Here is a 23,788-nt window from a genome sequence, read left to right as displayed (position 1 = left end):
AGTAAACAGTGTTGTGCAGAGTATGCACACAAATAAAAGTTGTTACATTTCATCTGATTGCATTTTCAATAATATATTTGTATTAAATCATAGAATCCAGACAAATTATATCAGACAAGTTACCCAGAATTTCTGAGGAAATAAAATACATTTCATAAGACTCTACTATCTTATAATTATCTTAAATAATAATTAATAAATTAAGAATAAAAATAAGTTAAGGTTTTATGAATTCAATTGATTAGACATGTTTGTTCAAATGGGAATTTATTTTTTCTTTCTTTCTTATTTTTTCAAAAGGTAGACTCATACAAAAAAGTTTTTTTTTTTTTCATTAAAAAAGTTTGTTTTAATAAACCATATGTTCAACCAAAAAAACCCTATCTGTTTTCATTCATTTAAGAGCCATTGTAGCAGATGATTCAAATAATAATAATGATTGTTTAATACCGTATATCATGAAACCGTGATATTTTCTGAGACGATTATCATACCGTGAAAATCTCATACCGTTACAACCCTAGAAGTGAAGAGAGAATGATCAGTCCCAGCAGACACAGATCACACTTATCAGCCATTTTCTGTTTCTGTCAGTCTTCCTCTTCATTATATATAGTTACAGCTCCTCCTTTAAACATCATCAGCTCCTCCTGTGGTTATTAACTTCCTCTCATCTGATCAACCGAGTGTTTACATCCGTTGCTATATAGTGACGTATATACTGTAGACATATATAGACTGTCTATAAGTCTATAAGTCTCCAGAAAAATGGAGCGCAACTGGAAGAAAACAAAACTAGAGGTATTTCGCATTTCATGGAAAGAGAGCTCAATTACTTACAGAGAGGCTTTAAAAGCTGCTAGATCTGCTTATTTTTCAACCCTATTAGAAGAAAATAAACATAATCCTAGGTATTTATTTGAAACGGTGGCTAAACTAACGAAAAATAAAGCTTCAAGCACCGAAGTTTCCAAGCAACACAGCAGTAATGACTTTATGAACTTCTTCACTTATAAGATTGATAATATCAGGGACAAAATTATAACTATGCAACCGTCTACTACAGTATCGCATCAGGCAGTGCATTGTAGTCTCCCTGAGGAAAAATTTGATTCATTCGTTGCTATAGGAGAGGAAGAATTTACTAAACTCGTTAAATCATCTAAATCTACAACATGTATGTTAGACCCGATACCGACTAAGCTACTGAAAGAGATGCTTCAAGAGGTCATAGATCCTATTCTTAATATCATTAATTCGTCTTTGTCTCTAGGATACGTACCAAAAAACTTTAAGCTGGCTATGATTAAACCGCTTGTTAAAAAACCGCAACTTGATCCTACAGAATTAGTCAATTACAGGCCGATCTCGAATCTACCTTTTCTGTCAAAGATATTAGAAAAGGCAGTATCCTCACAACTGTGTTCCTTTCTTGAAAGAAATGATATCTGCGAGGATTTCCAGTCCGGATTTAGACCGTACCATAGTACCGAGACAGCTCTCGTTAGAGTCACAAATGATTTGCTCTTATCATCCGATCGTGGTTGTATCTCGCTATTAGTCTTACTCGATCTTAGTGCTGCATTTGACACCATTGACCACAACGTTCTTTTAAATAGATTAGAACATTATGTTGGCATTACGGGAAATGCACTAGCATGGTTTAAATCATACTTATCTGACCGTTATCAGTTTGTAGCAGTAAATGAAGAGATGTCTCATCGATCACAAGTTCAGTATGGCGTACCACAAGGCTCAGTACTAGGACCGTTGCTGTTCACTCTGTACATGCTACCATTAGGAGATATCATTAGGAAACATGGCATTAGCTTTCACTGTTATGCCGATGATACTCAGCTCTATATTTCTTCAAAACCTAACGAAACTTATCAATTCACAAAATTAACGGAATGCATAGCTGATATAAAAAATTTGATGACTCGTAATTTCCTACTTCTAAATTCTGAAAAAACAGAGTTTCTAATTATTGGACAAAAAAACTTCCTTATGTAATAATCTAGAATACTGTCTAACACTTGATGGCTGCTCTGTTAAGTCTTCGTCGTCGGTTAGGAACCTGGGTGTGCTCTTTGATACCAATCTTTCATTTGAAAGTCACGTGTCTAGTATCTGTAAAACTGCATTTTTCCATCTTAAAAATATATCTAAATTACGCCATATGCTCTCATTGACAAATGCGGAACAATTAGTTAATGCCTTCATGACCTCAAGGCTAGATTATTGTAATGCTCTATTGGGTGGTTGCCCTGCACGCTTAATAAACAAACTACAGCTGGTCCAAAACGCAGCAGCTCGAGTTCTTACCAGAACCAGGAAGTATGACCATATTAGCCCGGTTCTGTCAAAACTGCACTGGCTCCCTATTAAACACAGCATCAATTTTAAAATATTGCTGATTACTTACAAAGCACTAAATGGTTTAGCTCCGCAGTACTTGAGCGAGCTCTTAACGCATTATAGTCCGTCACGTCTATTGCGATCTCAAAATTCCGGCCAGTTGATAATACCTAGAATATCAAAATCGACTGCTGGCGGTAGATCCTTCTCCTATTTAGCACCAAAACTCTGGAACAGTCTTCCTACCATTGTCCGGGAAGCAGACACACTCTGTCAGTTCAAAGCCAGATTAAAGACACATCTCTTTGACCTAGCATTCACATAATACATTATAGACTTCTATAATTTAATGTTAGGCTGCATATATTAGGTCAGCCGGAACCGGGAACACTTCCCAAAAATCCTGATGTACTCGTTACATCATGAGAAGAATGGCATCTACGCTAATTTTAGTGTCTGTGTTTATCCCGAGGTTTTCCTGCAGCCTGCCGGATCCAGGCCGTATCCAGATCTGACGAAGGACCTTCGCCTGGACCGATGACAACGCAGTGCTGAAGTGCCAACTAGTCTCTCCCTATGGAGGATCCCACTACCACTCTACAGATAAGGCGTTGTCGGGAAAATTCGTTTCGCGTTCCTACCCCAAAGCAACAAAATAAAATAAAATTCTTTATCAAATTTATAAGGAAAGACAAGTACTTTGTTTAGGCTTGGCTTGTAGGGAATTCCAAACCTGCGTATATTCAAACGCACATAACTATAGAACCCATTCTAAATGCTCATGTGAACGCCATCAGTGTTTCTCACAGGTTTGCGTTTAAAGTCTGTGTAGAGAGAATGGTGTCGTCTTAGCGACCCCTAATTTAATAACAAATGATCATTGCGACGGAAGCAAATCAATCAAAACTAACTTTAGATGGAAATAACTTAACTCTGCTGTAAAGCCAAAACAATCTCTGTTACCTTAAATTATACGCTTATCTCTGTAAAGCTGCTTTGAAACAATCTACATTGTTAAAAGCGCTATATAAATGAAGATGACTTGACTGACTTGACTTGACTGTATTTTAACACTGGGGATTTTGCTCTGTGGTCTTTAATGTTCTTGACTCTGAGTGACACTCAACTTTCCTGTACAAAACCCCCATGTAATGTATTGAGTGAGCGTCCACAGCACACTCATCAGTCTAAACGCTTCTCTCCTAAGTGTCAGGGACCCTGGGTCTAAGATAAATCTGATCATCCAGGAAGGAAGAGGGGAGGGTTAAAGATTGGGCTTAAAGAAAGGCGCATTTTGGCTTGCTTATTTGGGGGAATTTAATATTCAACAATATTATTGATCTGCCTGCATTGACACCATTATATGAACAGTCTGGCTGAGGAGGCTGAAAGGAAGGCAGGAAGCAAGATGGCTGACCTGATCTCCAGGTCCAACCTCCTGCGGAGAGGCCATAAGGAGAAGTTGACGGAACTGGCTGTCCTTGATAAAGAGATTGCTGCCCTGAGTGAAGAGCTAAGGAGTTGACTGTGTTTCTTAATTTAATTTATTGTTGAGTTCTGATTTTCTATGTTTATTTTTCAGGGGTCTCTCAGTTCCCTATATTCCCAGCATGGAAAAAGTGGCTAGCTAATGTTAAAAAACAACTTAACATTGTTCGGCAAACTTTCTTGTGGCCTACTGAAATGTTTTTATTTCTCACACCTGCTTGGCTTATCATCTTTTACCAATTCCACATTTGAAAAATAAATGAACACAAGTTCAAGGATTTTGTTTTTCTTTGCTGGTAGGGACGTGAAATAGGTATTAAATTTTTATATAAATGGTCTTAAAAAGGTCTTAAAAAGACTTGAATTTAACTTGAAGAAACCTGTAGGAACCCTGTGTTCAGTTTAAGTAATTCTTTAGCCATTTTATCAGATCCTTTAATTTCCTGGTAGCCTATATCAGCATGTTAATTATTGTTCCAGCTTGCCTTAATCTATACATAATATTCAATATTTCTATATAGATATCATATCTAACTGTTTGATATGTTTGTAGGCTTATAAGTGATGCCATTGAATCTGAACAAATCACAACTTTATTTGGCATCACTTCTTCCAACTAAGTGCCATCTGAACTGCCACCAATTCTGCGGTATACACTGAAGTCCCATCTGTTAATCTCCCATATTTTCCTATTTTAAACTCTGGAACATAAAATGCTGATCCAGTGCGACCTATCTCTGGATTTGTTTGATCCATATGTGTATATTGGAAGAAATGCATAATAAACTGTTCTGATATATTCAATTGTATAGCTCTTAATGTCAATTTGTCCTTTTTTAACACTCTCATGAGTTTGTAAATCAACTTCAGGTTGGCTAATAAACCAGGGGGGTATTGGGGAAATGGTTACCGTTAATGAAAATTATATATTATTTAGCGACATTCCTGTAGGCCATTCCTTTGCTTTCCATGCAAAACCTGTTCCTGTTAAGTTTATTGTCTCCCAACTCCCCTCTATTATTGCTTTTGTAAAATGTTCCTGTTTATGCCCTTGTAAATTGATCCAGTAAGCAACAGATCATTTGTGGCGTCTTATTTCTAATGGGGACTCTCCTGTTTCCACTTCCATTGCTGAGATTGGAGTTGTTTTAATGGCTCCTGTAATACATCTCAAAGCTCGTGCTTGAATTAAATCTAACCTTTTTAGCATACTAGTTGATGCAGATCCATATATAATGCATCCATAATCCAAAACGGATCGTAAGAGAGCACAGTATATGTTGATCATAGATTGTTTATCAGTCCCCCATTCTTGGCCTACTATACATCTCATCAGATTTAGTACTTTGCTGCATTTCTCTTCAATATATTTGACATGAATTTTCCATGTTAATTTGGAGTCGAATCATAAACCTAAATATTTAAAATTTGATACCCTTTCTAGTGGCTGTTTATATAAATAAAGTTTAATATTTTCTGCAATCCTCTTTTTAGTAAAAAACTGACAACACGTTTTGGATATAGAGAATCTAAATCCTCATTGCACTGACCATTTCTCTACAATCTCAATTGCTTCTTGAATTTTTGGCACTATATATTTAACATTTCTTCCCCTCTTCCACAATGCTCTATCATCTGCATATAATGCTGTTTTAATTCCTGGATGAATTCCTTCATATATATCATTGATCAATATGTTAAATAATACAGGACTGTGGTGTTCCATTTTCTACATTCACCATCTGAGATAATGTATTGCCTACCTTGACCTGAATCGATCTTCCAAATAAGAAACTTAAAACCCAATTATAAAATCTTCCTTCAATTCAAATTCTTTGCAACTTTAATAGCAATTCTTCTCTCCACATCATATCGTATGCTTTTTCGATGTCAAAGTATACTGCCACTAACACCTCTTTCATTGCTAGAGCCTTTTTTACATCAGTTTCTAATCTTATTAGTGTGTCTAAGGTGGATCTACCTGGTCGAAAACCATACTTATCCGAGCTGTTAATCCTTTGCTTTCTAACACGTAATAAAGTCGATTAACTTGTCTGATAGGTTACTGTTTTTATTATTGCTTGACACAAATTTTCAATAACTTTATTGTGATTTGAATCTGATTTGAATTCAATATCGGTTAATTTCGATAAATATTAGTTACAGATACATGTTCATTTTTACAAGAAAAAAAAAAAATCTCACCTAATGCTGTTAATATAATGCCCTGTCAGCTTTTATTATTATTAAAGGTTAAAAATAACAACTCAAATGAAATATAATAGGGTTTTATTATAATTTTATAATATTTTAACGATATATGTAAAAAATGTTTAAAACAATTTAAAAAAAATAATATAATATAGTGCACATATTTAGCAAAATACTCTATATAGCTAATTTGTCTACTAGCGTGCTATGGTCATTAATGTTCCTGAGGTAAATGTACGTCACGTGTGTGTTATAGTGTTCTCCAGCTGTTATTGAGCTCTTCCGCAGGTGAAAAACACTGACTGATCGATATTATGTATGAGGGATATACATTTCGGTAAGTTGTACTGTGTTTCAACACACCTATTGTTCATTCGTGTTTATTTGCTATTAACTAGTAGTGAAGAGTAAGAGATGATCGGTTCAGGCGATACAGCGATCTGTCATGTCACATTTACAAGCGCCTAAACCGTATTTATTGTTGAATTTCGTGATAAAATGGACAAAATCTGAGAGCTGAGAGTGTTTCATATCAATAGTAACCCTGTCTGTCGGTGTCAGTCCTCTTTGCTTCATGATTTTCCTCTGCGTGAGAAACTGGATGTGTGTCGTGAGAGCGAGTGAAAAGTGTCGATTGCCTGATTCTCAGCATTGGCAGCCCTGCATGAAGTCAAATTAATTTCCATAACACACCACTGAGAATTTGTTCTGCATGATATTAGCATTGACCAGCAGGTGTCGCTGTGTGCATTCCAAACCTGGAGAAATCAACCACTTTTACACACATCAGGCTGGAAAGCTTTAAAGCTTCATGAAGCTTCATCTCACCATCACTGCCTTCAGGTTCACTCAGCTCAACAGTTATACGCTATATTAGCAATAATGATTATTTTGGGAGACGTGGATGAGCTTTGATTGGTGGTTCCCATCATGCACTGCAACATTAGGCTTTTATGTTTATTTCAGCAGTGATGGTTGGTTGGTCAGATGAGAGGAAGTTAATAACCACAGGAGGAGCTGATAATGTTTAAAGGAGGAGCTGTAACTATATATAATGAAGAGGAAGACTGACAGAAACAGAAAATGGCTGATAAGTGTGATCTGTGTCTGCTGGGACTGATCATTCTCTCTTCACTTCTCACAGGTAAAGAAATCTGTATTTTCTCTAAAGACATTTAGTGGAATTAGTCTGGAAAGAGTTCATTTGAACATGCTCAGTTTATTCTTGCACACATTCACGTTGTGATCTCAGAGTTGTGTATTGATACACACAGATCATACTGTATTATTCCTGATACTGGACATAGTGTCACTCAAACATCTGATGATGAAGAATTATCTTCATATTAAGAGTGTGTCAGTGATTTGAACAGCTCTCTGATAAAGACTAATAGTTTATTCTGGAGAGTGTGTTGTTTGCTTTAAGTCAGGAAAAATACTATGATTTAAACCTTCTGCTTTTTATGCTGGTGTGTTTTATGTTTCATTTATTAATATATATCATAATGATCACTGAGATATACTGTGTTTCAGGAACCAGTGGAGCGACCAGAGGAGGGCGTTCTGTGTTCATCAGTTCTGGTGAAAATGTCTCTCTGTCCTGTAATAAAGCTCTTTCTGACTGCAAATCAACTACATGGATCTACGAGAACGGCTATAGTAACAGTCATCCAGGGAGAGTTGAACTGATTACTGGAGGGATAAAGAATAAAGACACAGAGAGACATGAGAGACTGAGTCTGGAGTCTGACTGCTCTCTGAACATCAAGAACGTCACAGAAGAAGATTATGGATTTTACAGATGCAAACAATATGTGAATGGAGAACCACAAGGACCTGATGCTAATGTTCTTCTGGATGTTCTTCATGGTAAGTTTATGATTATGTGGTCAATTTAAAAAGGGCAGATTCTCCCTTTAAACTCAGATGATGATTGAAGAGTCTGTGATTTGTGTCTTGCGTTCAGTTTCAGTGTCTCCATCATCATCATCATCATCCTCATCCTCACAGACTGAGATCAGTCCAGGCCGCTCTGTGACTCTCTCCTGTCAGTTGTATTCATATATGTACCCCTGTAATTATTGGGTCAGTTTTGATGAACTTGAGCTGTTGTGGGTGAATCAGACTGGTGTTGATCTGAAGACAGACTCCAGATATCAGATATTATTCTCATCAGACCAATATCACTGTATCCTGACTCTGACTACAACACTCCTGAATGAAGATGACAACAGAGAGTGGAGATGTCAGCTTACTCTGGGAAATCGACTCAAGACCTCAGTCAGATACACTGTCAAGTATTCAGGTGAGAAAACACTCTTTTCTGACAGATTTGTGAAAACTTCCACAGATTGGCTCTACTCTTTCTGATGGCTTCATACGTTTTGGAGTTGTAAAATATTAGTGGTCAAAGTCATAAACTGCATAACAATCCTTATAATTCCCAATATTGGCCTCCTACATGGGTCATACTAGCCTGGTAATACCAAACTCTGCTACTTCGCTTTGCTTCGTAGACAGAGTCTGGAAGGTCATAATTGAAAAGCGTTTTCTTTCTCGCGGGGGGCGCTTGTCTGAAGTTTAAAATCATTGGTTACCCATAAGCCAATCACATGACGTTTGGTTATGGCGTGTGTTATGCAGGCTCAGCCGCATCGAACTTCCACTGTAAACACATGTATGATGTGAAAACAAAACCATCGAGTGAAATACCGGAGTGAACATGGCTGTGAACGACTTTTGCAGATTATGTGAAGTAAATCTACGCATCCACGGTACAATCAGCGTCTACGTCATGGCTCTCAGCCCCGCCCTCTGTTCGCTGATTGGCCGGCTGTTTTCAGGCCGGAGGAAAACTGAGAGATAGGTCACTATCTCAGACTGAGTACAGAAGCGAACTGAAATTGAGTGGAAATACGAAGTCTGAGGGCGCTCCACAATAGACTATGATCACTTCCTCACAAACTACATTTCCCATACTCACTGCCGGGACTCATCAGCACTCATCATCTCATTCACCTGTGACTCATACACCTGCAGCTCATTCACACACACCCATATAAACCTCTTTCATTCTTCAGTTCTCTGCGAAGTATTGCATTGCCCCGGCTTTCAATTCCAAGCGTTTATCTCTGTGTTTGCTAATCTGATTACTGACCTAGGACTGTGTACCCCGACTTCTGTTTGTTCTCTGCCTGCCTTGACCCGGATTGCTTATTGGACTTTGCCTTTTGCTGCCTGCCCTGACTTCTGCCTGTGACCTCGTTTTGCTCTGTGTTCTCTCCATTGATCTGTTTGCTGTTGATATAGGTTCAGGTTCAGGTTCAGGTTTATTGATATAGCCCATTTCATACTCATAACGGTAGCCCAATGTGCTTTACATAATCATAACTATTAAGTAACAAGTACATAATTACTTCACAGGGAACATAATACACAGAAAAACTAAATAAATAATTACAAAAAAAAAAAAAAAAAAACAGATAAAAACATAAGAGCTTACAGACCACAGATACAAAGGAGGGTTAGTGGAAGCATCATAGAAGAGTTTTGTTTTTAGTCTGGATTTGAAAATGGAGATAGTGGGAGAGGTCTTAATGTCTATAGGAAGACGGTTCCAGAGACGGACCGCATAGCAGCTAAAGGCTGCCTCTCCCTGCTTGGTACGGGCGCTGGGTTGTACCAGTTGGAATTTTCCTGCTGATCTAAGTGATCTTAAGGGGCTATATGTTTCAAACATCTCTGCTATATAGAGAGGTCCTTGGCCATTTAGTGATTTAAAAACAAGAAAAGGGACTTTTTAAAATAAATTCTATAAATCACTAGTAACCAGTGTAGAGATTTTAAAATTGGTGTAATATGATCTTTTCTTTTGGTTCTGGTCAATAGCCTTGCTGCTGCATTTTGGATCATTTGAAGAGGTTTTATTGTCTTTTTAGGGAGACCTGTGAAAAGACTGTTACAGTAATCCACCCTGCTGGTGATAAAAGCATGAATAAGCTTCTCTACGTTTTTAACCTTCGCAATGTTTTTTAGGTGATAGAAAGCTGATTTTGTGACTGCCTTCGTGTGGCTATTAAAGCTTAGGTCACTGTCAATAATGACCCTGAGGTTCTTCACGATTTCCGCTACCTCAAAACCTTCCATTCCCAATAGTGTGGCAGTCTTTAGTCTCTGATCCTTTTTTCCAAAGATAATTACTTCAGTTTTGTCTGTATTTAATTTAAGAAGATTTTTAGCCATCCAGTCATAAACTTGATTAAGGCAATGATAAAGGTGTAAGGACCACCCATTGGCCCAACGACGGAATCCAACGGCCTGGCGAAGGTTTAATGCGTGTATGTCTTTTCAGCGATCCAGTGAAGTTCACTTAATTTATTGGAACTTAGTTTTAGTATTACTTTAGCTCTATGCGTAATCTGACTCCAATTTCAAATGATAATCAAATTTAGATTGTATTTCTGATTAGAAAATAATCATAAATATTTGTTATGAATTAATTTAGATTTTTGATTATTCTGATTATCCCATACTTTCAATTATTCGTTCATTACGGACCTAGTGTCGCTTTGAGACGTCACGTCGCGACTGCTTGCTCACAATCACAAACTAGCCAGTCCTGAAATAGTCAGAGGGTGCAGTGCAAGCATTTTACCCTATGCAGCCGCGCACTACAGACCCATAGGTGTAATTTTTTAGAATATTTGCAGCGTACAACATGCTAAGTCAGGGAATAGTCAGAAATCAGAAGGTCTTCCTAAGATGTGCCCCATGGTCCATTCAAAGTGCCTTCAGTTTGATCTATCCTGGACAAAGATTTGCGGAAACACCAGACTACACATTAATCTACTAAAATGAATGATTTCTAAAACTTCAGAATAATTCAAGATGTAACATTTATTTGTCAGGTAAAAATGTATCATGCCAATTACAGAAGTAAATTATTAAAAGCCACTTCAGAAAATACATAACATAATTTACTCAAAGATGACTCTAAAAGCAGACTGATCTCATGAAATGGCGTATGTATGACACGCCAATTCGTATTTCCATTTTTGGCGTGTTATCAACACGCATAATCGCTTTTCAGCGTGTTTATCAACGCCGTTGATTTACGTTACATTACTGTATATAAATATATATGACCTACCCCAACCGCGTCCCTAAACCTACCCATCACTCGGGTTAATACCATTTATGAGTGTTCCCCTACCATCCTAGGAAAAAAATATTGCTCCCCAGATGTAGATATACATTTTCCTCCGTTTCGCTCGGACATTTAACGGCGTACACATACACGCGGAATCACTCGGACGTTTAACGGCGTACACATACACGCGCGTGGACATACACGCGGAAAGCTCAAAATGCGTATAAATAACACGCCACTTGACTTGAAAGTGGCGTGTATGTTTACGCAAAGTCATGATGTCATGTTGCTAAAAGTAAGTAATGTTTTCCTGACATCAGGGGATGATCCTGGTATAAGAGTCCCAAAGTATGCTCTGTCCCCTTGCCTTAAATACCAGATCAGTACAGAAGGGGGTTATACAAATGTTGTTTAGAGTTGTTTTTTCCTATCCATGTACCCCAGGGGGGTAGCACCTGGTTTCTTGAGATATCGTAAAGAGATATCAGCCATAGAGGAGATACAGGCTTCTCCTAAGTTCTCAATCTTTCTCATTAAACCAATGACTGCAATGAAATTAAGACCATTTTACCAATCGCACTGCAACCATTAAAATGACACCAAACATGAAAAGGAAAAACAACATATTCACAAGATACACCATATGTGATATATAGACATTCTTAATGCACTTTCAGTAACTTGAGGAGGGAGAAGAGGAGGGAGAGGGGGATGCAGAGATAAGGAAGAAGGACAGTTTGGACAGGCGATGTCCTGTGCTCTGTCTTTGCTATCTTCTGTCCAGGGTGCATTTTACTGCTTTATTGCAGGGTGTGTTTTGTTTTAACAGGAAAATCCGTTCTTACAAAGGGATTTAAGGGGAGCAAACTCATTGGGAGACAAGGATAGGTATAACTGTGTCATCTGCGTAACTATGGTAACTAATGGAATGGTCCTTCATAATTTGGCAAAGCGGGAGCATGTACAAATTAAACAAAAGAGGGCCAAGGATTGAACCCTGAGGGACACCACATGTTAGGGACATAGGAGCTGAGGCATGATGACCAATAGACACATAGAAACTCATGTCCTCTAAATAAGACTTTAGCCAGCAGATGACTGAGCCAGAGAGACCCACACAGCATTCAAGTCTTTCTACTAGTATGCTGTGGTCAACAGTGTCGAACGCTGCACTGAGGTCCAACAGCATAAGAACAGTGGTTTTTCCAGCGTCATTATTTAGCCGAATGTCGTTGACTACTTTAACCAAGGCTGTTTCAGTGCTATGGTATTCTCTAAAACCTGACTGGTATAGATCAAGACAGGAAGTTTGCCGATGAAAAGTAGATTTGATATGGGTCTGTAGTTGTTAAGGACAGACCCATCCAGGTTGTTCTTTTTAAAGGGCATATTGCAGGTAAAAAAAACAATCAAAATGAATATATAGCCGTGAATGAAAATATCATATGAAAAGATAATGCAGGATTTAAAATGTTTTAAAACGACATAAGGACACCAATTTAGTAGATAAAGTGAGAGCTTTTTTTCAACATCGCGTCATTTTACGTCACATGAGGGAGATGAGTGCTATGCTCTGCAGCTCTGCCGCAGCTCAGTGCAGAGTAGGTTGGTATTCAGTAAGAGCGGTCGTGAGTCAGTGTGTTTTCAGTAGTTTTTGTATTTCAATTTATCATCGTCATGGTAAATTATTGTGTTTGTGGAGCTTGCAAAAACTCCAGCCAGTCAGGACATCGAGTCCACCAGTTTCCTAACAAGAAAAGAGACGGTGCTATCTTTCCTGCCTGGGCGCGGTTTGTGCAGGTGAAGAGATGGGATTTCTCTTCCGCGTCGGCTTCAGAAAACGAAAACTGAGCTACTCGTTATTGTGTTTGTGTGGACCGTTTATCAGTTTGGACCAGTGCAGCGCGAGCCTGATCAAGCAACACTGTTACTGCGAGATCCAGTAAATAAAGCATTTGAATTCGCCACTGAAGTAATAACATCGCTGCGAGATCTAGTGAGAAATATTCACATTTCTCCGTTATTAACGAATCAAACAGCGCTGACGTGGAAACCAGGAATAAACTGTGCAATGAATGAACTATCCAGTGTCCACAGATCAGCAACATTCACCATGGCTTTACTGTAGTAACACTACTGTCTGCAACCATGGACGTTTGGCAGGAATAGTAGGATAAAATGCTTTCAATTTACATTACGTCGGTTTTATTTTGACATTATGAATACAATTGCTGCCCTCAAATGTTAATCTGAACTAAAATAAACCTTTGTTTATACTACCAATATTACCTTTCATTTTGTCCAAGGAGCTGTTTTCTTTTATTTGCTTCTAAGAAGATTCAAGTAGCCTATAGCTCCATCATTGCTCAAAGTAAAAAAAAAAAATCATATTTATGATGTTAGTTTTAATAATAATAAAAAAAATGATTCAAGGAAATTTCAAGGAAACGTATCTATAAGCTAACTCTGGTCTCTCACCAAGACACCTGCCCTGTTCTTCACTATCTCCTCACACCACAACTCAATTTGTCTCCTCTGACCGTTGTTCTGTCTAACATTATTCCTGGCCTGTCCCTGCTTTCTTGGCTGCCTAGCAGGCTCATAATTGTATAGCTGTGCTCCATCATACGAGTAAGTATGAACAATTTCCTCAGCGTCCGAAACGTCTTGCGATCCATTATTTCTTATACTGTTGTTTGAATCGACCGCTCTCCCTCGTGCTACGTCACGCCCGCCACACCCATTTTCAGATGCGGAAGTAAAATTTTCTCACAAAAACGACTCCAGAAGCCACTGTAGCGCATTTAGAAGTTTTTTTTTAAAAGAAAATCTAGTTCCTACATTATTTTTCTATACATTGACTCATTGGGTCTTCTAACCTGCAATATGCCTTTTAAGCAAAGGCTTTACAACGGCTGTTTTAAGAGACTTGGGAAATACGCCGCTCAGTAGAGAAGTATTAATTATTAAAAGCACATCAGTTGCTATTAGATGAAACACAGATTTAAAAAAACTAGTGGGTAAAATGTCAAACTCAGATATAGAGGAACTTAGACTTTGTACAGTCTTTTCAAGAGTGTCAAGGTCAACAGGGCTGAAATTTGAAAAAGTGCTTAACTCCTCTCTCAAACTAGTTGGTGATTCAGAGTGAGAGATGCTATGCGAGGTATATGAAATATAATGTCTTATGTTCTCTACTTTGCTCTTAAAAAAAGAAGCAAATTCATTGCACTTGTCAACTGAGAGTAGTTCAGGAGCCAGATGAGGGGAGGGATTTGTTAACTTCTCAATAGTGGAGAATAGCGCACGGGTGTTATTTGCTTTACTGTTGATGATAGTGGAGAAATAAGATTGTCTTGCTCTACAAATTACAGAATTGTATTCGTAAAGTGTCCCTTTATGGATCAAATAGTCTGAATTAAGTTTGGATTTACGCCATTTCCTTTCTGTTCTCCTACATTCTTTCTTTTGCAGTTTAACTGACGGGTCATTCATCCATGGAGCTTTCTGTTTGCCAGTGAATTTTTTCAGTTTTAAAGGAGCAATGTCATCCATTATATTTGTCATTCTTAAGTTAAAATCTTCCAGCAAATTATCAGCAGTCTTTGGGAATGGGCTTTTAGACTCAAAGGGTGCTTGCTCAAAACGAACACAAGTTTTGTCATTTATAGCTCTCTTTCTGATCATAATGGAGTTATTCTGACGATAGGGGGACAAGCAGACTTCAATAAAGATACAACAGTGATAAACAGATAAAGCTAAATCCACAACAGATGTAGAGGCAGTTACACCCTTTGTGATGACAAGATCGAGTGTATGGCCCTGAAAGTGAGTGGGGCCCTGTATGTGTTGTGTCAGATTGAAGGCATCGATCAGCGCCAGAAAATCTCTTGCATGAGGGTTTTCAGAATTATCTACATGGATGTTAAAATCACCTGATATAACAATGCTGTCAAAGTGAACACAGATTTCAGAGAGCAATACACAAAAATCTTCAAGGAAGACTGCAACTGGTAAAATAGGAGGTCTATACACAGTTAGCAGCAGGATTTTTGGACAACTTTTAAGAACAGCACAAAGATATTCAAAAGAAGCATAGTCACCATAGGATGACTGTTGACATTGAAAAGAAGGTTTAAAAATTTTAGCTATTCCTCCCCCACGTCTATTTTCACGGTTGACACTCATAAAGTTGTAATCGGGGGGAGAAGATTCAATTAAGGTAGTATTATAGTTTACTGAGTCAAGCCAGGTTTCAGTTAAAAGTAAAAAGTCAAGTTTATATGTGGAGATAAGATTGTTAATTAAAAAAGACTTTTTTATGAGTGACCTGATATTTAGCAGAGCAACTTTTACTGTAAGAAAAATGTTTTTTTTCCACAGGGACAGGTGGTTTCTTAGGAATAGAAAGTAGATTAGATGGGTTAAGTCTGCGAGCCAGTGTGTATTTAGGTCTATTCCACTTTGCTGTTGTGGAATTAATTTGCACAGTGATAGGAGCCTGTAAGGACATGATAGGAGTATGCAGGCATGCCGGGGTCATGTATAGATCTATGCAGGAGGACAGTTTAGCAAGACCCTCATAATTACTATGCTGGGTAGAGTGAGGGCAGACTGAAGGAGGGTCAGGCTGAACATTATGTCAGTCAATACCAAAGGCTATATAGTTCAATAATAGGGGTGTAACGATACGCGTATTCGTATCGAACCGTTCGGTACGAGGCTTTCAGTTCGGTTTTCGGTACACACTACGTACCGAACGGTTCGTGGACAATTGTTTCTGACGACCAAAATGTCGTTATTTCAAATGAAGGCGCGTCGCGGGTGGCAAGCGCGCTCATAGAGGCTGCCGCGACCACAACATCAACTGGCAAATGCAATGTAAGGAACGAAACTGAGCTCCTCTTATTGTGTTTGTGTGGACCGTTTATCAGTTTTGACCTGTGAAGCGGGACTCGCGAGCCCTATGCGTGAGCCTGATCAAGCAACACTACCACACAGCGCTAAGAGATCCAGACCAGTAAAGGAAGCATTTGAATTTCAAATGCTTTTTGAATTCGCCACTGAAGTAATAACATTGCTGCGAGATCTAGTGAGAAACATGCACATTTCTCTGTTATTAACGGATCAAACAGCGCTGACGTGGAAACCAGGAAGAAACATCGTGCCATGAATGAACTGGCCGGGGTCCACAGATCAGCAACATTCACCGTGGATTTACTGTAGTAACACTAACTGCAAGGTATGGAAGTTTGTCAGGAATAGTGGGCTATAATGCTTTCAAGTAACATTACGTCGGTTTTATTTTGACATTATGAATACAATTGTTGCCCTCAAATGTTAATCTGAACTAAAATAAACCTTTGTTTATAACTAGTCTACTAGCCTACTACAATATTACATTTCATTTTGCCCAAGGAGCTGTTTTGTTTTATATGCTCATAAGAAGAGTCAAGTATAGCTCCATTATTGCTCAGTAAAAAAAAGCAACAAAAAAACCAAAAAAAAAACATACTTTATGATGTTAGTTTCATTAAATAAAATTATAATAATAAAAAAATATAGAAAACGTACCGAACCGAACCGTACCGAACTGTGACACAAGTGTATCGTATCGAACCGAACCGTGAATTTTGTGAACCGTTACACCCCTATTCAATAAGTTGGAGGTGAGCAGCTTGCCCCCCCCCCCCCCCCCTATTTAGGTGAGATCTGTCACCGGTGGAGCACAGCCGATGTCGCCACTAACTTCAGAGTAAGAGAGCCAGCGACGGCGCTTTTCACATCTTTCTGTAAGCATGGGAGAGGTGGACCGCTTTCTCGACTTGTGGATGGAAGTTTTGCCTGGCGGCTGCAGATACAGTGGGTGGCTGTTTCTCCGTAGAGTATAACGGGAAGTTCATAGCCCCAAGCTCGACCTCCAGGCCAGCCCCTTGAAGTGTCTCCAGCGGTGCATAAAAATTTGAAAGAGTGAGGAGGCTCTTGTCATCATCCGGAGAGAAAAAGGGAATAGAACCCCGTCGGCCGTCCTTCGCCCCGACTGTTGTCCAGGTGATCAGTGGATCGGTCAGAGTAGCGACACTGGCGGGGACCTTGGCGGCATCATCCGTGGCGCCGGGTTTAGAAGCTGGATGTAATAAATCCACCCGTGAGAGGAGTAAAGACTGTCGCCGGAGAACATCATCCAGGAGGGCCTCTGTGGAGCGAAGCTCAGACCTCAGGTCAGCCGCTTCGGCGTTCGCGGTGTTCGCAGAGAAGGCAATCTTCGGTGGTCATAGTTCCTTCTTTGGAACTCTTCATGAATAAAACCGGCGTCTCAGTGTGAACTTGGTCTCCAGTCCCGGGATAAAGACAGAGGGAACGTGATTTACCCTGCCTGTTGACCATTCTAATAAAAGCTGCAAATGGATCCCTCAGCGTCTGCGACATCATTACAGAATACTTCGCCACTACAAGGATCCAGCAGCTTTCCCTGTGAATATCGGCCAGGTTTGGACAATGCACTAATGTTATTAACCCTTGAGCAGGGCTCTCGATCGCTCGAGGATTATATCCAAGAGTATTTAGATCTCGCCTCCTGTTCTGATATGCCGGACTGTGTGCTCATAGATTTCTTTTGTGAGGGCATTAATCAGCCGCTCAGATCACGTTTAATCCATGAGGGTCCCCGTTCATCTCTCAGTCAGTTTATGGACTATGCCTTGTTGACTGTTCAGCATTCACCGTGGGGGTCCCAGAGGAATGCACCATTACTTCGGTGCCTATAATGGCAGCCGCACCAGAGTCTTGTCATGTCTCAACAGATCTTCCAGAGCCCTGTCACTTCTCAGCAGATATTTCAGAGCCCCGTCACGTCCCAGCAGATCGTCCAGAGCCTCGTCACATATCAGCAGATCGTCCAGGGCCCCGTCACGTCCCTGTTGACCGTCCAGAGCTCCATCACGTCTCAGCAGATCGTCCAGAGCCCCGTCACGTCTCAGCAGATCGTCCAGGGCCCCGTCACGTCCCTGTTGACCGTCCAGAGCTCCATCACGTCTCAGCAGATCGTCCAGAGCCCCGTCACGTCTCAGCAGATCGTCCAGAGCCCCGTCACGTCCCTGTTGACCGTCCAGAGCTTCATCACATCTCAGCAGATCGTCCAGAGCCCCGTCACGTCTCAGCAGATCGTCCAGAGCCCCGTCACGTCTCAGCAGATCATCCAGAGACCCGTCACGTCCCTGTTGACCGTCCAGAGCTCCGTCACATCTCAGCAGATCGTCCAGAGCTCCGTCACGTCTCAGCAGATCGTCCAGAGCCCCATCACGTCTCAGCAGATTATCCAGAGACCCAAATCATGGTTAGTCTTCACAAGTCTCCTCATGTCACCGCTGACCAGCCGGAGTCCTCTCACGTCCTCTCTGCCACACCCAGATATTCAAGGTCAGTGCTCCGATTTCCCAGTCTGGTTTTCAGTGTGAGGGATGCACCGCTGGTGTCTGCACGCACAGCTGGTATCCCCAAACCTGCTCACTTTAATCCTTCTGTTCCTGCACTAATTACTCTATCAGAAGCGCTTCCCACGATGGGGATCGTTTTATGTTGCGTTTGGGCTGCATACACCACCTCGGAACTGCCCCAGGCGATGGCACCCGCTGCAGTTTCTCCAGAGGTGGCGGCAGATGCTGCAGAACCTCTCAAAGTGGCGGTACTCGCTTCAGCCTTGTGTATGGTGGTAGCGCCCAGTAATGTCCTCTCAGCCTGTCATTTTACAGTCAAAGGAACTGTAGAGGAGCACTGTACCTGTCCTGTTAGTGAACCTTACCTGATTCTTGATGCTACCACTGTAGAACCACCATAGGTGGTGGCGTCTGCTGCAGAACCTTTGGAGGTGTCAGTGATAACTGTTTATGAATCCTTGTCCTGCCCTGTTACGGACCCAGAGACTATTCAAGTCATGTCTGCCGACCCAGAGAAGGTTTGCGTCACATCTGCCCAACTAGAACCGGCACTTCACGCCAGTCCAGCTGAGCCCGCACTTCACGCCAGTCCAGCCGAGCCCGCACTTCACGCCAGTCCAGCCGAGCCCGCACTTCACGCCAGTCCAGCCGAGCCCGCACTTCACGCCAGTCCAGCCGAACCCGCAATTGACGCCAGTCCAGCCGAGCCCGCACTTCACGCCAGTCCAGCCACGCCTGAGACTGAAAGCGTCATGCCCGCCGAGCCTGAGACTGAAAGCGTCATGCCCGCCAAGCAGGAGTCTGTGAGCGTCATGCCCGCTGAGCCAGAGCCAAAGCCCTCTTCGCCGCTGGTCCCGTCCAGCCCAGAGTTTCACAAGATGCTGGTCCCGTCCAGCCCAGAGTTTCACAAGATGCTGGTCCCGTCCAGCCCAGAGTTTCACAAGATTCTGGTCCTGTCCAGCCCAGAGTGTCCGGACAAGATGGTCGCTGCCGAGCCAGAGCTTCACGTCAGTCCTGCCGCCGCCGAGCCAGTGTCTCCGGACAAGATGGCCGCCGACACAACTGAACCTGAGCCCTCAGCAGAGATTGCCGCCGAAACGCCTGAACCTGAGCCCTTAGCAGAGATGGCCACTGCCACGGTGTCCGTTCCTGTTCCTGAGCCATTGTCGGTTTCTGAGCATGTGCCTGTTTCTGTTTCTGTTTCTGAGCATGTGTCTGTTTCTGAGCATGTGTCTGTCTCTGAACATGTGTCTGTTCCTGAGCATGTGTCTGTTCCTGTGCCATGGCCGCCTGAATGGTCGTCTCCTCCCTGGCCTCCTGAAGGGTCGTCTCCTCCCTGGTCGCCTGCACAGCCTGCTCCGCCCTGGTCGCCTGCACAGCCCGCTCCTGACCTGGCCCTCCATTCCGCCCCCGGATCTGCCTCCGCGCCACCTCCCACTTGGACAGTTTTGGAGCACTGGAAGCGTCTGGAAGCCGCTCTTTGGGGGGGGGGGGGCTATGTAACGATCACCAGCTGGAGTGCCCTCGGGAGCCACCGGAGGGCGCTACACAATAGACTATGATCACTTCCTCACAAACTACATTTCCCATACTCACTGCCGGGACTCATCAGCACTCATCATCTCATTCACCTGTGACTCATACACCTGCAGCTCACACCCATATAAACCTCTTTCATTCTTCAGTTCTCTGCGAAGTATTGCATTGCCCCGGCTTTTAATTCCAAGCGTTTATCTCTGTGTTTGCTGATCTGATTACTGACCTAGGACTGTGTACCCCGACTTCTGTTTGTTCTCTGCCTGACTTGACCCGGATTGCTTATTGGACTTTGCATTTTGCTGCCTGCCCTGACTTCTGCCTGTGACCTCGTTTTGCTCTGTGTTCTCTCCATTGATCTGTTTGCTGTTGATTTACCCTGCCTGTTGACCATTCTAATAAAAGCTGCAAATGGATCCCTCAGCGTCTGCGACAACATTACAGAATTAAAGCCTAGTATGACCCATGTAGGAGGTCGGGTTTAGAAATTATAAGGCTTATGTCCTTCATTCAACCTGAAGGTTTATTTGCAGAAGCTCAACTGTGTTTCACTCTCATATAAACCAGGAATAAATTATACAGTAACACAGTAATACAGTTATACAGTAATACAGTACAGTCTCTTCTCAACTACTGCCACTGTAAACTGTGATGATGAACACAAACTGCATGTCATGATCGATATGAACATATGATGTTAAATAAATAATAAATATATTTATTTTTGGTGAATGGCGATAGTCATTCTCCTCCTGACAGCTCGAGAGTGAAGTAAGAAGATAATAGATGACAGACTCCTGCACATATTTATCATTTCTGTGATGTGAAGCTCCAGTATTATGTGATGATGATGTTGTGTATATGTGGCATTATGTGTTGAACTGAACTAACAGACGTGATCCACAGATCCAGCTGATACAGCATCAGAAACTGGAGTCAGTGTGACTGCTGGATCATTATACGGAGGTACGACACGTTCATTTATACTGACAGCTTTATAACATTAAACTATCAGTCAGTCTGTAAATGCTTCATCAATAACTGTTGATAGTTGAATACCCTTGACTTCAGTCATGTACAGTTTCTCTTCTTCCTCTCATGTTTCCTGCAGTGATTGTGATTATTGTTGAGATCACAGTTTTGCTGCTCCTACTGTGATTCTTCTTCAGATCATCTGTGCAAGAAGAGCTGGTGAGTTTTGAGCTGCACACAATCTGATGATTCACACTCATCTGATCTGGAACAATCTGCAATCATGATAAAAACACATACGAGAGGTCAGTCAATGCTTTTATTTTGCAGGGAGGAAGGACTCGAAGCACCCAGAGGAAATAGAGATGCCGACAATATTAGAATAAAATACTAATGAGTTTAGAGCCAATCTGCAGCAATATTTACAATAGCAAAAGCTTACAGAGGATTGTTCATTGTTTTATTTTCTTCTTCTCAGCAAACAGAGAAAAAACTCTGAGCACTTATAGTGACATAATCAAGTTTAGATTAAAATGTTTTTTTACATATAAAAAGCCAGATTTATTTTCATTTATATGGATTTTATGGATATATTTGCCTACAGTGTTGAAAGTCATTCTCTTGCGTTTCATATGTAAACTGCTTTAAATATAATATTAATACAGTAATGGACAGACTCAGACTGTATAATCTCTCTCTGTTCTGTGTGATGGAGCTGATTTGAGGATTCTTGGATCTTGTCTGTTCATTCCTGTTTTTAGCATCTTTTTTCATTTTGAATGATTGCTATAATTTTCTTAATAAAACCTCTGCAGTTGTGTTTAATAAGTCTCCTTTCCTGAGATGTTTGTTCCCCTTCATGAGCTTGTAATGTATTGTAATATAGGATAGTAAGTGTGAGTATTAATGGGTCGAGTGTTGATGAAATATATGCATTTTCAGCCGTTTCTTGAAGATGGCTAAAGCCTCATGAGCTCAGGTTGAGTTCGGCAGGTCGTTCCTCCAGCAGGAACAGTCCAGGTGAAGGTCTGTGAAAGTGATTCTGTGTCTCTTTGAGATGATGCACCACAAGACACCGTTCACCTGCAGAACACAAGCTTCTGGAGACACATCGGTCTGGAGTAGTGAGTTTAGGTGTAGAGGAGCAGAGCCAGTGGTTGTTCTGTAGGAAAACATCAGGGCCTTGAATCTGGTGCAAGCGGCTGTTGGAAACCAGTGCAGGTTTATGAGGAGAGGAGTAACGTGCGTCTCTTCGGCTCGATAAACACACTCCTGCTGCAGCACCTGGATCCGTTGCAGAGGTTTGACAGTGATGCTGGAAGGAGAGAGCATTACAATAGTCCAGTCTGGAGAGAACAAGAGCTTGGGCAAGGAGTTTTGAAGCTCCGATAGGAAGGGCCTGATCCTCCTAATGTTGTATAAGGCTAATCTGCAGTTCTAGCAATGTGGTCTGTGAAGTTCAACTGATCATCCATAGCTGAATGGAGAAGTTGTGATGAAGTGTTGGGTTGGCCGACACCATGAGCAGTTCTGTCTCAGCAAGGTTTAGTTGAAGGTCCTTCATCCAGCAAGATATGTCTGTTAGGCGAGCAGTGAAAGGAAGAAGAAATTAGATTTCTGATTGGCTACAGCAGTCAGATGACATCACAGGTGCCCTGATAGGCTGTAAAACATCATCAGCTCTTTTGTCTTCAGAAAGCTGTTTGTCTGTAAAAGTGTCACACAGATGGCTGGTTGGGTTAAAAAGTGCATCACGTCATGGAAATGCTCCACTACGCCTGATGATGTGTGATCTGTTTTGGAGCAAAGCACGCTGGGTTAACTCTCGAGGGTCTGGCTGTACTCAATGCGATCGATTCACAGTGAAGAAGCTCCGCTCCCGCCTGGCTCTCTTTAAGAGGGATGGGAGCAAAGCATTTGCACATAGCGGTCCAGTCCCACTGCTTTGTTTATGAGGCTCACAGGTGGAGCTGGCGGAGGAGTTTGAGTCGGATCTCTGCCTTTATCAAAACTCAGCCGCTAGCTCCTCATGCCCAAACCAGAAGCATCGGCAGGCCCGTCCGATCCGGCAGAGAGCATGTTGTTGGCCTGGTCTATCTCTGAGGAGAGTTGAGACAATGTTTTAAGTAAGCCTGTCTCCTCCCTCTCTCCAGGAGTTGGACATGATGACCCTTGCCATGGCCGGTGGAAAAGAGGAATCTCCTCCAGATAGATTAGAGGAGTGATTCCTTGCCAGGCATGTGTGGCAGTGGGCCCGGCTGGAGGCGATTCCTGTTGCACACCAAGGCGATGTTGCAAGCCGACTAAATGAAGGACCTCATCAAGGCGAGGGAGTGTCTCCAGATGCAGTCCTGGAGCTCCGGCGCTCCACAGACCTCCTGAAGTCCTGAGCCATCGGCCGCTCTCTTCCTGCAATAGTTGCCATTGAGTGGCATCTGTGGGTAAACCTTTTGGGCTCAAGGAGGAATAAAAGTCTTCCGGGCTTTCAATGACACCATTGAGACAGTGGTCCAAAAGTTCAGGGAGGCGAAAGTTAAATCAGTGGTGCTTGAGAAATACATCCCAGATCTATCTTCCAGAACATCTGTAGTGTTGATAAAGGAGGCTGGATCTGATCTTTGTTCCTCAGAGTGAACAG

At 41.5% G+C, this 23,788-nt stretch overlaps 1 protein-coding gene across 1 annotated transcript; it reads left to right on the top strand.

Annotated features, from left to right (window-relative positions):
- Positions 1-7,136: 7,136 nt before the first annotated feature.
- On the top strand, positions 7,137-21,973 carry LOC307156490 (uncharacterized protein). Its single transcript, XM_079867883.1, has 7 exons — positions 7,137-7,201; positions 7,591-7,926; positions 8,024-8,104; positions 8,234-8,362; positions 21,085-21,144; positions 21,348-21,369; positions 21,481-21,973. Exons 1-7 carry the CDS (start codon positions 7,141-7,143, stop codon positions 21,542-21,544), a joined length of 753 nt encoding a protein of 250 aa, XP_079724009.1. The 5' UTR covers positions 7,137-7,140; the 3' UTR covers positions 21,545-21,973.
- The last annotated feature ends 1,815 nt before the right edge of the window (positions 21,974-23,788 follow it).

The sequence above is a fragment of the Squalius cephalus genome (genome assembly GCF_949319135.1).
Source record: "Squalius cephalus genome assembly, chromosome: 1".
NCBI classification, from domain to species: domain Eukaryota; kingdom Metazoa; phylum Chordata; class Actinopteri; order Cypriniformes; family Leuciscidae; genus Squalius; species Squalius cephalus.
Note: the sequence above shows the minus strand (reverse complement) of the source record. Positions and strands in the feature narration are given on the sequence as shown.

Coding starts and splice junctions, on each gene's coding strand:
- LOC307156490 (XM_079867883.1), top strand. CDS start 7,141: ATGGCTGATAAGTGTGATCTGTGTCTGCTGGGACTGATCATTCTCTCT. Junction 7,202..7,590: donor TCTCTCTTCACTTCTCACAG/GTAAAGAAATCT, acceptor ACTGTGTTTCAG/GAACCAGTGGAGCGACCAGA. Junction 8,363..21,084: donor ATACACTGTCAAGTATTCAG/GTGAGAAAACAC, acceptor CGTGATCCACAG/ATCCAGCTGATACAGCATCA.